At 44.7% G+C, this 12,338-nt stretch overlaps 1 protein-coding gene across 2 annotated transcripts in view; it reads left to right on the plus strand.

Annotated features, from left to right (window-relative positions):
* LOC142483864 (chymotrypsinogen 2-like) overlaps positions 1-12,080 on the plus strand; it is a 149,280-nt gene extending 137,200 nt beyond the window's left edge. For both annotated transcript variants that reach the window (XM_075583789.1, XM_075583788.1), the window contains 3 exons: positions 6,630-6,810; positions 8,274-8,407; positions 10,565-12,080. In XM_075583789.1, the coding sequence (XP_075439904.1) occupies positions 6,630-6,810; positions 8,274-8,407; positions 10,565-10,726 (477 nt within the window). In that variant the 3' untranslated portion in view covers positions 10,727-12,080. The remainder of the gene's footprint in view (positions 1-6,629; positions 6,811-8,273; positions 8,408-10,564) is intronic.
* Positions 12,081-12,338: the final 258 nt, after the last annotated feature.

Consider the following 12,338-nt stretch of genomic DNA (forward strand, 5'->3'; position numbering starts at 1 on the left):
GAGGAGAAAGCTGCTAAAGTGATTCCTGAAAACAAGGTCTGAGTAGCAAAGTAGTGAAACTGTGAACTGTCTGTCCCCTGCAGAGAAAAAGGGTAGCTGCATATATATATAAACTGTCTGGTAAAGAGAAACTGTTTTGCTCGGTTTGCTGAAGGAAAAGCCATTTTCGTTTGTTGCTGAAAAAGAGCTATTTTTGTTTTGTGTGCTGTATATTTTTCAAGGCAAAATAAAACAGCCTTGTCAAGAAACCTACGTGTGTAGTTGCATGTACCCTGCAAGAAGCATGTTACGCCGGGCGGTCGATAAGGATGGGAAAAACTGGGATTGTTTGTTACCATACCTGTTATTTGCCATTAGGGAGGTTTCCCAATCATCCACAGGCTTCTCCCCGTTTGAACTATTGTATGGCCGACACCCAAGGGGCTTACTTGACTGCTGCGGCACAGTTTATTCGAGCATTTGCCCGTTCTGTGCCGCAGCAGTAGCCTGGCGCGCGCCCGAGTGTGACGGGCGCGCGCCGAAGCAGCGGAAGAGCGCCCTCCGATCGGGGCGCTCTCCCTACCGCTGCCGGGTCCGCCGGGTCCCCCGGAACCCCCTGCCGCTGTCCCACGATCGCGGGACACCAGGGCTCCCTCGGGGAGCCCCTGGACACGCGTGCAGGGGGCGCACGCTCCCGATGACGCGTGACCGCGCGTCTATGACGCGCGGCACGCCGAGGGGCGGCCACTAGCAAGCCTGGAGATTTCCCGGCTTGCGGTACCGACCACACTTCAATAAAGTGTGTCGGTAGTGTGATATAGCCAAAGAGACTTGAGAACACGAGGTTACCCCATATAGAAGTGTAATAGAGCATGTTGCCCAGATGTAGGACTGCATAGCTGCTGTCCTACCGATAGAGAGGGAACACATGGAAAAAGCTAGAGGCCCAGAGGAATATGTATAATAAGGGTGCTAGGGTCAGAATTTTTTTTCCAGGTGATAGGGTACTAGTTCTGGTTCCCACCGTAGAGAGTAAATTCCTTGCTAAGTGGCATCGGCTATATGAGGTCTTGGAAAGAGTGGGAGAAGTAAATTACAAGGTGAGACAGCCAGGTAGGAGGAAACCTGAGCAAATTTACCATATAAACCTACTTAAGCTCTGGAAAGATAGAGAGGTCTTGTTAACCCTAGTACCCCCAGGTCCGTCAGAGAATCAAGAAACTGACCCAGAGGTTAGCATAGCTGAAACCCTGTCCGTTCATCAGAAACGAGAGGTCCAGAATTTAGTGAGAAGAAACAAAGAAGTCTTCTCTGCACAGCCAGGTAGAACTAGCGTAATTGAACATGACCTAGTCTCTGAACCGGGGGTCCGAGTTAACCTTAAACCGTACCGAATCCCAGAGGCCAAAAGAGAGGCTATAATTTTAGAGGTTAAAAAAATGCTAAAACTAGGCGTAATTGAGGAATCCCAAAGTGGGTGGAACAGCCCTATAGTTTTAGTCCCAAAACCAGAAGGTACAACAAGGTTTTGCAATGACTACCGTAAACTAAACGCTGTGTCAAAAATTGATACTTATCCTATGCCCAGGGTTGATGAACCGGTAGAGAGACTGGGCAAAGCCCGATATCTCACGACCCTAGACCTAACAAAAGGGTACTGGCAGGTTCCCCTCACAGAAAGGGCAAAAGGAAAGACAGCCTTCTCAACCCCAGATGGCCTCTTTCAGTATAGGGTGCTGCCTTTTGGCTTACATGGAGCTCCCGCCACATTCCAAAGAATGATGGATAAATTTTTAAAACCACATGCTCTGTATGCTGCCGCCTACCTGGATGATGTGGTAATCCATAGTGAAGATTGGCAATCCCACCTTTCAAAGATCCAAGCTGTGCTTGACGCAGTTCGGTCTGCTGGACTAACTGCTAACCCCGCTAAATGCACTATTGGTCTGGAGGAGGCCAAGTATCTGGGGTATTCTATTGGCAGAGGTTTACTCAAACCCCAAACACTCAAAGTAGAGGCGATACAAAATTGGCCAAGGCCAGTTACAAAAAAACAAGTAAGGACCTTTTTGGGATTAATTGGTTACTATAAAAGGTTTATTCCCAATTTTGCAACTACGGCAACCCCACTAACCGACCTCACAAAAGCAAGAGGGCCGCTAATGGTAACGTGGTCCCTCAAAACCGAACAGGCCTTTAGAAGCCTAAAAGAAGCTCTCTGTGCCCAAACAGTGTTGGTCACACCTGACTTCTCTAAATAGTTTTTAGTCCAAACCGATGCATCTGAGGTAGGGCTGGGGGCTGTACTCTCCCAGGAGTCTATAGGTGAGGAGCACCCCATCCTTTATTTAAGTAGGAAACTAAATCCCCAGGAGAAAAATTACTCCATAGTCGAGAAAGAATGTCTCGCAATAAAGTGGGCTGTAGAGACGCTCAAATACTATCTGTTGGGGAGAAAATTCTGGTTGGTCACAGATCATGCACCCCTCACCTGGATGTGTCAAAACAGAGAGAAGAATGCTAGAGTGACCAGGTGGTTCCTAAGCCTACAACCCTTTAAATTTTCTGTGGAACACAGGTCAGGGCACAAACAAGGCAATGCTGACGGGTTGTCAAGGATGCACTCCCTAATATCCATGGTCGCTCATACCTCGAGGTCTGAGCTGGGGGGGAGGATATGTGACAGATACCAGGGTATGGTGATAAATTCCATATATAGGGCTCCCAGGATACTATACTGAACAGTTTCTATCCTGTTTAGGCTGGAAAGTGTAGCCTCAGAATGCATGCACTCCACCCCACAGTTTGGCAAGTGCTGGAACTGAGGGGTGAGGGATCCAGACCAGAGTTTGTCTGCTGCCTGATTTCTGTCACTTGTCCTGCTACTTAGAGATCAGGTATTTAAGGCTGATTTCCTGGTTCCTCTTCCCTCTCCCCAAGAGCCTGGAGGCAGGAAAGCTGCTGGAAGAAGAGAGGGTAAACACCTCTCACCAAACAGGTTAAATCATTCTATTCCTTTTGTCTAAAACTGCAAAGTTCCTTATTTTTGTTGTTGGAACTGGATAAACCAGTCCAACTCCAGTCAGGGAAAACCTTAGTTAAGTTATTGCTCAGACGAGCAGGGTTTCTGTTTGCTTATGTATTATTTTGAATTCCGTGTGGCAGTCTCAGTGCCTGGGACTGAATAAACCAGGCAATAGCCTGTTAAAAGGAACAGCACATTACGCCTCGTCATTTAACCTACCCTGATAGACCATGTTCTAACAGTCCGTGTCAGACGGCGGAGCCCCTGAGTAAGCCATTTGTCACTATACATATATATATACGAAATTAATGGATAATCAGGGGAATTAGAGACACACAAACCCGTATAGCAAACTCATATGAAATTAATTAAAAAGCAGGATTCTCGCAGTCTCGGGTGAGAACAAATGAGTCCAAAGATTTTATACAGATGGGGCCCAGTGAGGAGGGTCCCCGGACTTCCGTACACAGCACTTGAGTGAAGTAGGAGATGCCAAACTATTCTGCTCAACAGCTGATACACCGCTGAAGCGTCCCGCACGCGGCCACGTTTATGGATGCTAAACAGGGGAATCCTCTACCACACAGACAAGCAGCTATGCCACTCGCAGCTGATCAGGAGGTCTCACCCCATATGCGTGATAACGTGTAATGTAACGACCTCAACACGTTTCACTCAGGAGTGCTTCATCAGGGGTTGACGTCACAGTCATTGAGGTACTACTATATATAGTCCTCATTTGGACTGAATAATCATAATTATAAAGCTGTGAACAATCTTTCACGAGTGACAATTAGTGCTAGATTCCAAAACACATGGAAAAAGGAGAAATGATAGTTCCACACCTCCCCGGTCCATGTACAATTATATTCTTTAGAATACAATCCTCACAAAGGAGCATTTTGTTCAACCAATAATTTAATTTGGAAAAATTAATTTACAACTATGAATTATGCATAAATAATGTCTGCCATATTGTTTTTCAATAACTGGACATAATTAAATGCAAAATCACAATTGTTTATATAACCTACGTCAGCGGTGTGCAAAGTGGGGGGTATGAGATTTTTCTGGAGGGAGGGGCGCGGCATTGCAGGGGCCCCGAGATCTTCCCCCAAGGTATTTAAATTAAATGCAGTGGGATCACGTGAGGCCCCTGCAACTCTAAACTTACCTTGTCTCTTCCGGCGTCAAATGGCACCACGTGGTTATGTGACGTCAAACGCGTCAAATGACGTCGCGGGTGACGTCACATGACCCGTGGTGTCATTTGACGCTGCGCAAGGTAAGGGCGGGGGCACACCACCAGAAAAGAAGAGGCAGAGAGGGTGCAGCAAAGTTTGCGCGTCCCTGACCTAGGTGATGTGAATTCTGGGATCCTCATGTTTTCAAAATATTAAATACATATTTAATATTAGCTTCTTAGATGGTTCTCAGTGTAGATTACTTATATGTGGGAGGTACTTTAATTCACACACATTGTTACGTCTTTATTGCATATTTTTATTGGTGTTGTTTCAATGTATTTTATCATATGTGTATAAAAATGTATAAATATGTATTTAATATTTTGCTGCACCAGAGGCTGGATCTTATCAATGTTCTGTGAGACGTATCACTTTATGAACTGAACTGCTCTTGTGAATCTTGATTTTGATTATTGTATTTGTACTGTTCTACATTATGTCTCCATGCATTGAGATCTCTGTCTATTGGGTTAGCCACATTGAACATAGTTCAATGTATCAGTCTGATCTATTCACATTAGGACCTCTAGCCTGATATATTTTTTCATACTGGTTCAGTGTTTATATTGACACTTTGATATAGGTATATGTATCTCAGGACCCTTAGCCAGACGATTTAGTGTGGTTTCCTGGCTCTGTGATTTCCCTATCTTTGACAGTACTACCTAATGTTGTTGTGCTTTGGTGGTTAGTCACACCAATTTGTATTCAGTTGGGAGAGAGACCAATGTGGTATGGTTTGAAGGGAAGAACTGCAGGTTCCTTTTCGGGGGGGGGGGTGGTGTCTGTGGAAACGGGCCCGAGGAAGAGGCACCACGCCCCAAAACATTGCCCCCCTTAACTCTATCACATTTCGCTCGATCCGGCATTTTGCCATCATGGCATTGTGTTACTCCCCTTTTTTGTTTTTCCTTGTTATTTCCCTTCTTCCCCACCCCCCTCCCTTTCCACCACGCCATTTGGGCATTTGTTTGTACGCATAGACCTCTTTACATAACGTCTAAGCATCAGCCATATTTTGAATTATAAATGCTTACTTCAATACAATTCATTCTTTTGGCATAATCCAGTGTCGTTTAATTATATTTACATTGAGTGCTGGGAACACCACCCATTTTTGCCTTATCGATTGTGTTCACTGTGAAGGTGATCTCCCCTTAGAAAACGATCATTTATTACCCTGTACATGATGGGGTCTCCTAGAGAACCAGTGTTTATTACGTGCAGGGTACATTTTGGAACACTCTATGGATCAATCCATCCTAGGACCAAAGTGACATAATGGTAGTGCTGGGTTCATTAGGTTAAATGTAACTAATTGACATCACTTTTAAACAAATCAGACAGATATCGTATTTTTTAAGACCGGCACTTCACTCGTCTCTGGGGTTCGGTTCTTAAACGTTCTCTTGTTTTTACTTTTGTATAAAAAAAAAATGGTTGGGAAAAAAACCTCAATTTTTCCAAAAATAAAGGGGAATTATTATATTTGGGATAATAAGACGGTTTGTAATCGGTTGTATATACAGTCAGATTGTTCATCCATCGTCTTTCCCATTTGATTGAGTTTGACTAATGATTGATTCATTAATTAATTTAAAGAGATAATGAGGAACCAGATAATCAGATAAAGCAGACCTGAATACAATATACACTGACTCATGTTTACACAAGAGACCAGTAAGTAACATTGTTAATTAAAAGTGACTGAATCTAATGTAAAGAAAGTGACGAAACCCCTCCCCCGTACAGCAAATATAAATACCATGTGTGAGCACATTGGTGTGAGACACAGTCTTTTGGTGACAGGTAAAATCTTCTTTGTAATTAAGAAGCCTTTATTAGTCAAACACATAAACACAAATAGCGGATATGCATTCGGGGTTCCCAAAATACAAATAAGTAACAGTTACTTTAAGGGAGATTTCATCTTTTTGAAGGGAGCAAATGCCACTGGTAAGAGGTTTTTTAACCCACTATGTGGGACTGACCCTTTAACGCTGGGTGCTCAACTCTAGGCATCAAGCCCCACCCAACAGGTCAGGATTTAAGGATATTCCTGCTTCAGCCCAGGTGGCCCAAAAAGAGGCTCAGTCAAAGACTGAGCATCTGATTCAGCCACCTGTGCTGAAGCAGGAACTGATTGAGCCACCTTTGCTGAAGCAGAGACTAATTGAGCCACCTGTACTGAAGCTGGGATATCCTGAAAACTTGACTTCTTGGGGGGGGGGGGGGGAAGGAGAGGGAGGGGGCTTAAGGAGTGGAGTTGAGCCTCCTGCTCTAATGGACTGACATTGATGGACTGCAGTTTCAGAATCCCAGGGATCTCTTCTTCAGAAGAACTCTGCACCAGTAACATAATCTTCCATTTTAACCAGGTTATCGAACATCCTCTGTACAACAATGAAACCCTTTTGAACGATGTCCTCCTGGTGAAGCTCTCCAGCCCTGCTGTATATACCGCCCGTGTGTCCCCTGTGTGCCTCGCAGCTTCAAGGAATGGTTTCTCAGCTGGCTATAAATGTGTCACCACTGGATGGGGCCAAACCAACGCAACCAGTAAGACAGACCGTAATATGGAGCATTCAGTTGGATATCTTGCAATATTCTCCTCTACACTCTGATTCAATGTCCCAAGCTGGAGAAGAGTTGAATGGAACCAACATCTTCTCCAGCACATGGAAACGACTTCACAGCACTGTATTGACATGTCATGGGCCCTGGTACCCTAGAGACCCTTATGATGTTCAAGGTACAGAATGTCATGGGTACTTGCTTGTTTTGTAGTGGGTGATCGGTTTGACTGCTTTAACCATTAGAGTGCCGAATATCCAGGGGCACCAGAGTGCAACTGGAGCTCTTGCATTTCCGGGTCATGTGATCGCTCCGGGGAAAAAAATCGCATGACGCAACCCAGCCCGGATTGCTGGAAACAGAAGTGGATGGGGAGCCAGTCTGTCCGATCACCTCCTTGAAAGTGACCAAGTGCCTAGTACTGGAGAAGGGATTCTAGCGTGGTAGGACCCACAGCATGTGTGCCTCTGACAGGTCGGGTACGTTATTAGGACACTGGGTGCTTCCTTGGTGTGTGATATACTAAACTTTCCTGGTTTCAAAACTGGGGCAAAAACAGCACCAGATTTACCAAGGAAAATGAATTCAATTGGAAACAATTCAAGTTTTTCCTTTGATAAATCGGCTACAAATCTTTGCCCCAGTTTTGCCGCTGAGACACTTTAGTAAATAACTCGACTGGAGTCTATTTAAGGAAGAATCAATATTCCTGGCTGTGTTTACTAAGCAGCACTACCCCATAAGACTACTTCCAGCACGGCTTAGTAAATTGGACCCTTTATAAATCATACAAATGAATATGCTGCGCCTTTAAGGCGTCTTCTGGAGATACGCCACGTGGTTAATTATGGCCTGTTGTGGTCCATTCATTTAAATGGGGCTGTAAGTTGCCTTTTAGCATTGAAGGCGTCTTATGAAGCAAGCTTAGTAAATATGGTCCTAACTGGTGTCACATTAATGGCCATTAATGATCAATGGAGCATGTGATCAAGTGCCAGTTCGGGTTATCGCACACATTCCGGTTTTAACACCCATTCGTCAATGGGAGCCAATGCTGGAACGGGTGTGATAACCAGTATCTGGACTCTATGAATGGGCCCCAATGTTGGCTATGACACTTTAGTGAATAAAAAAAGTAAAGATCAATGAAATACAGGTTATACAGATTATTCTGTCTTCTATGTGTTAGTCCACGAGGGAGGTGATAGCTATTTCATCCTTTACATGTTACCGTAATATTTGTACTGCCCCATCTGTAACCAACAGTAATAACCCACTGGAGATTGAGGGCATTAGATATCATTACAAGTGGGCAACTGGAGTCAGTAACTGTAATTACTATTAGAATACAATAAGTGTCTGTGTTCTCAAAACTAAAGATAGCTGGAAATAGGTGATGATGCTTTATATTGCTTTATGTTGCAGCATGTTGATTTTTTTTTCTCCAGCTGAACAACGCCCAAAAAAACTGCAGCAGGTTTCCCTCCCATTGATTTCCTACCGTAAATGTCAGAAGATCTGGGGTGTAAATATCTTAAATTCCATGATCTGTGCTGGAGCGGCGGGAGCTTCCTCTTGCGTGGTACGATGTTCGTTTTTCTTCCATTGGACTATATTACAATGTAAATTAGCCTTTGATCTTTCCCTATGGAACTACTCACCTTATGCGCTCAGCTCAAGGCTGTCTCCTTTCTATCCCATTTGTCTCTACTGCATTCTCATGCCTAATATCTCCTTCACTCCCAGCCTGTGAAATACTCTGACAGTATCTGACAAGCCTCTTATCTCTATCTAGACCGATCCTAGATGAAGAATTCCAAAAGCTTGAGCTCATTATCACTACACTACGTGTCCCAAATCCCGTAACACATAACATACATACAGATATGTTCCTCCTTCCATGGAAAGTTTAACACGGATTTATAGCATTTCAGCAAATGGGTGAAAGGTGAAAAAAAACAGCCAACCATTATTTCATATCAGAATATTTTGTCCGTTGTATTGTAGATATTTGTACACTTACATTGGTGAACAGACTGCACAATTGAGGCGGTAAAGGGTCAGAAAACAGCAAAATATTAGATGCCTTGATGGGTACGCTTGGGAAGTTAAAGCAGAGCCTCAGATTTGCTGCGGTTCCAATGTTCCCAAACTGGGAACAGGGAGGGTGCTATGGTGATAGAGGTACAGAGATAATAACTAAGCTGATATCAGGGGCTGAAGGAGCGGCTCAGTGAGTAAAGACACTGACTGGCACTGAGAGTTTGAAGCAGGGGAACCTGGTTCAATTCCCAGTGTCAGCTCCTTGTGACCTTGGGCAAGTCACCTTATCTCCATGTGCCTAAGGCACCAAAAACATAGATTGTAAAATACACAGCGCAGGGACTGTGTCTGCACAATGTCTCTCTGAAGTGCTATATAATACCAGCAGCGCTATACAAGAACAATCAATTATCATTAAAGGAGAGAGCCACCAGGGAGATACAGTAAGTAACAAATGACCAAGAAAAGAACATAAGTTTAAGAGCATTTTTTTATTGCGATTAATTTTCTTCTAAATTAACCACATTATTTATTGTTAATATTATCCTGACTATTATTAATATTCTTTTTATTAACTAGAATTAAAATATTTAAATAAGAAAATGAACAGCTCCAGATGACATCATTTCATTATTATTTATTTACAATCAAATTCTGATTGTCAAAATCAACCCATCTAAGAAGGAAAACTAAATTCACAACGCTGGGCCCCATCTCTACATGAAAGGAAAGGGTCCCATGGCATGTAATACCCCTTTGGCGCATATAAATTTAGGAGGGGGGATTTATCAGTCAAAATACAAAAATAGCACAAGATTCATCTGGGGAGTGTGTTTTTGTATTAGTTGTCCCCACATTTTGCACAGGGCTGGCGCCGGGGGTTTGTAGAAATAGCTTCTTATTTTCACAATTACAAATTTGTGCTACACAAGCTCGAGATATCTGACAAACAATTACACTGGCGACACAGTTTATTACACTGCGGCCAGATCCGCAAGCCGGGAGATTTCCCGGCTTGCTAGTGGCCGCCCCTCGGCGTGCCGCGCGTCATAGACGCGCGGTCACGCGTCTTTGGGAGCGTGCGCCCCCTGCACGCGCGTCCAGGGGCTCCCCGAGGGAGCCCTGGTGTCCCGCGATCGCGGGACAGCGGCAGGGGGTTCCGGGGGACCCGGCGGACCCGGCAGCGGTAGGGAGAGCGCCCCGATCGGAGGGCGCTCTTCCGCTGCTTCGGCGCGCGCCCGTCACTCTCGGGCGCGCGCCAGGCTACTGCTGCGGCACAGAACGGGCAAATGCTCGAATAAACTGTGCCGCAGCAGTATAACCCATTAAATGCTGTGCTTAGTAATACAGGACAAAAGGTTATTTGCACCCACTACAAGCCTAGGGTCTACTGAGTGTACGTAGATCAGACCCCACAGACAGGTAATTACTGAGTGAACGTAGACCAGACCCCACAGACAGGTAATTACTGATGTACGTAGACCAGACCCCACAGACAGGTAATTACTGATGTACGTAGACCAGACCCCACAGACAGGTAATTACTGAGTGTATGTAGACCAGACCCCACAGACAGGTAATTACTGAGTGTACGTAGACCAGACCCCACAGACAGGTAATTACTGAGTGTACGTAGACCAGACTCCACAGAAAGGTAAAGAGCAATTGTGACTATATTTCTTTTTTCTACTTTCAGGGTGACTCTGGCGGACCCCTTGTTTGCCAGAAGAATGGAACCTGGACCCTGGTTGGCATTGGGTCGTGGGCTAATCTCCTCTGTAACACCTCAACCCCAGGAGCATACACTAATGTCCGCAACATCCAAGCTTGGATTAGAAATGTGATTGCCCGGAATTAGTTTCCAACTCCCCAGAAACAGGATTTCCTCTCTTTTTATAAATCTTTTATCTGTCTGATATCTGTTTCCATTTCTCATGAGTGAAAGAGCCTTAGGCCTGGGACAAAGTGTAGTGAAGAGCGCTGGGCAGCACTGATGCTCATGCTCTCCTGCTCAAGCAGGAGATTTTTCGTGTCCCTGCATGAGCGTCAGCGAGCGTGCTTGTGTGCCGGGCGGGAGGCTTTCGGGAGGCGTGGCTAGGGTGCCACATCACCGACGTCACGGACTGCCATTGGCTTCTGGCAGTCACGTGACCGGCCCTGCGCTTCCGTGAGCGGCAAAATTTAAACGGGCCTGTTTCCTGCATTTCCACACGCCTCCGCAAGCCTGCGGAAGTGCCGTCTAAAGCCGCGCTGATAGGGACAATGTTTCCCCTCAGCGCGCCTCAGCACGGTCTTTTTCATCATGTCCGAGGCCTTCTTCTATACAGTCCGAAGTGCTTTGGGATATTTGGTGGCGGCCGTTTTACAGCGACTAAGTTGCCACCGGCGGTTATCCGCCACACACCTCGCCATCAGGACATCTCTCTCCTGGTTTCTTGGCCGCCAGGGTAAGCCCAAACCTTACCTTAAAAATCCCTAATCTTAACGCCAAATGCTAACACTACCCCCTTAACCTTACCCCCTAACCCCTTATCCTAATCCCCTACCCTAAAACCCTTAACCCCTATCCTTAACCCCCTACCCTAACCAAAGGTTAGGCGAGATGGCTGCAACCAAATATCCGATTGTGGTCCAAAGTGCTAATTCGGGCCGTCTTCAGACAAAAATACATATTGATGTATACATATATACATATTTATGTATAATTATTATTATTATTATGTCAATGAGGATATTCGGCTGACAATGCTTGAAACAGCCGCGTGTGGTACCCCAGTCTGCCCCCAGAGGGGGCTGTGTAACAAAGCAATGTTTTACATTTATATCTGCAACATGTGACATGGCGCAGGAGGATTCAACCACCAAATGAGCCTAATTTTTACAATATTTGATAGACATGCGTGTTTTTATTATGCGCCGGGACACACGATACCCAGGTTTGTTTGTACACCAGGGATAGTTGGAGTATAAAATGTACTCATTTATGTATCAGGAACGAAATCAGATCAGTTGTTATTCCGCCTGTTAGCGCTGACAAGATGTGTGTATTATATGCGCCTTCATTGAAAACAATGTAACGTGTGCGATATTTCTGTAACGCCGGCAACATCTAAAATATCTGCATAAAATCAGGGCCAAATATTTGTTACCCGTGATAAATAAATCCCAAGGAGAGTCCATACTTATTGTGTTTGTAAAATGGAAATAAAAGATTTAAACTACAAAATGTTACACGTCTTTCTCTACTTATTTCTTAGTGTCTTTTTTAAACTATTAACCCATAGTTATTAACATTGCATCATACAATATAACCACACATACACTGTGCACATGCTCTTTTAGTCCTTTATTCTTTTGAATATTATAATTTGTTACATATATATTTCCCAGAATCCCTTGCTACCGTGGAAGCACTGCATGCTAAGAGATAATGGGGAAGGACAGGGTCGCAGACCTGTCTCAGATGTGCA

Source organism: Ascaphus truei, unplaced genomic scaffold, assembly GCF_040206685.1.
Source record: "Ascaphus truei isolate aAscTru1 unplaced genomic scaffold, aAscTru1.hap1 HAP1_SCAFFOLD_376, whole genome shotgun sequence".
Lineage (NCBI taxonomy): Eukaryota > Metazoa > Chordata > Amphibia > Anura > Ascaphidae > Ascaphus > Ascaphus truei.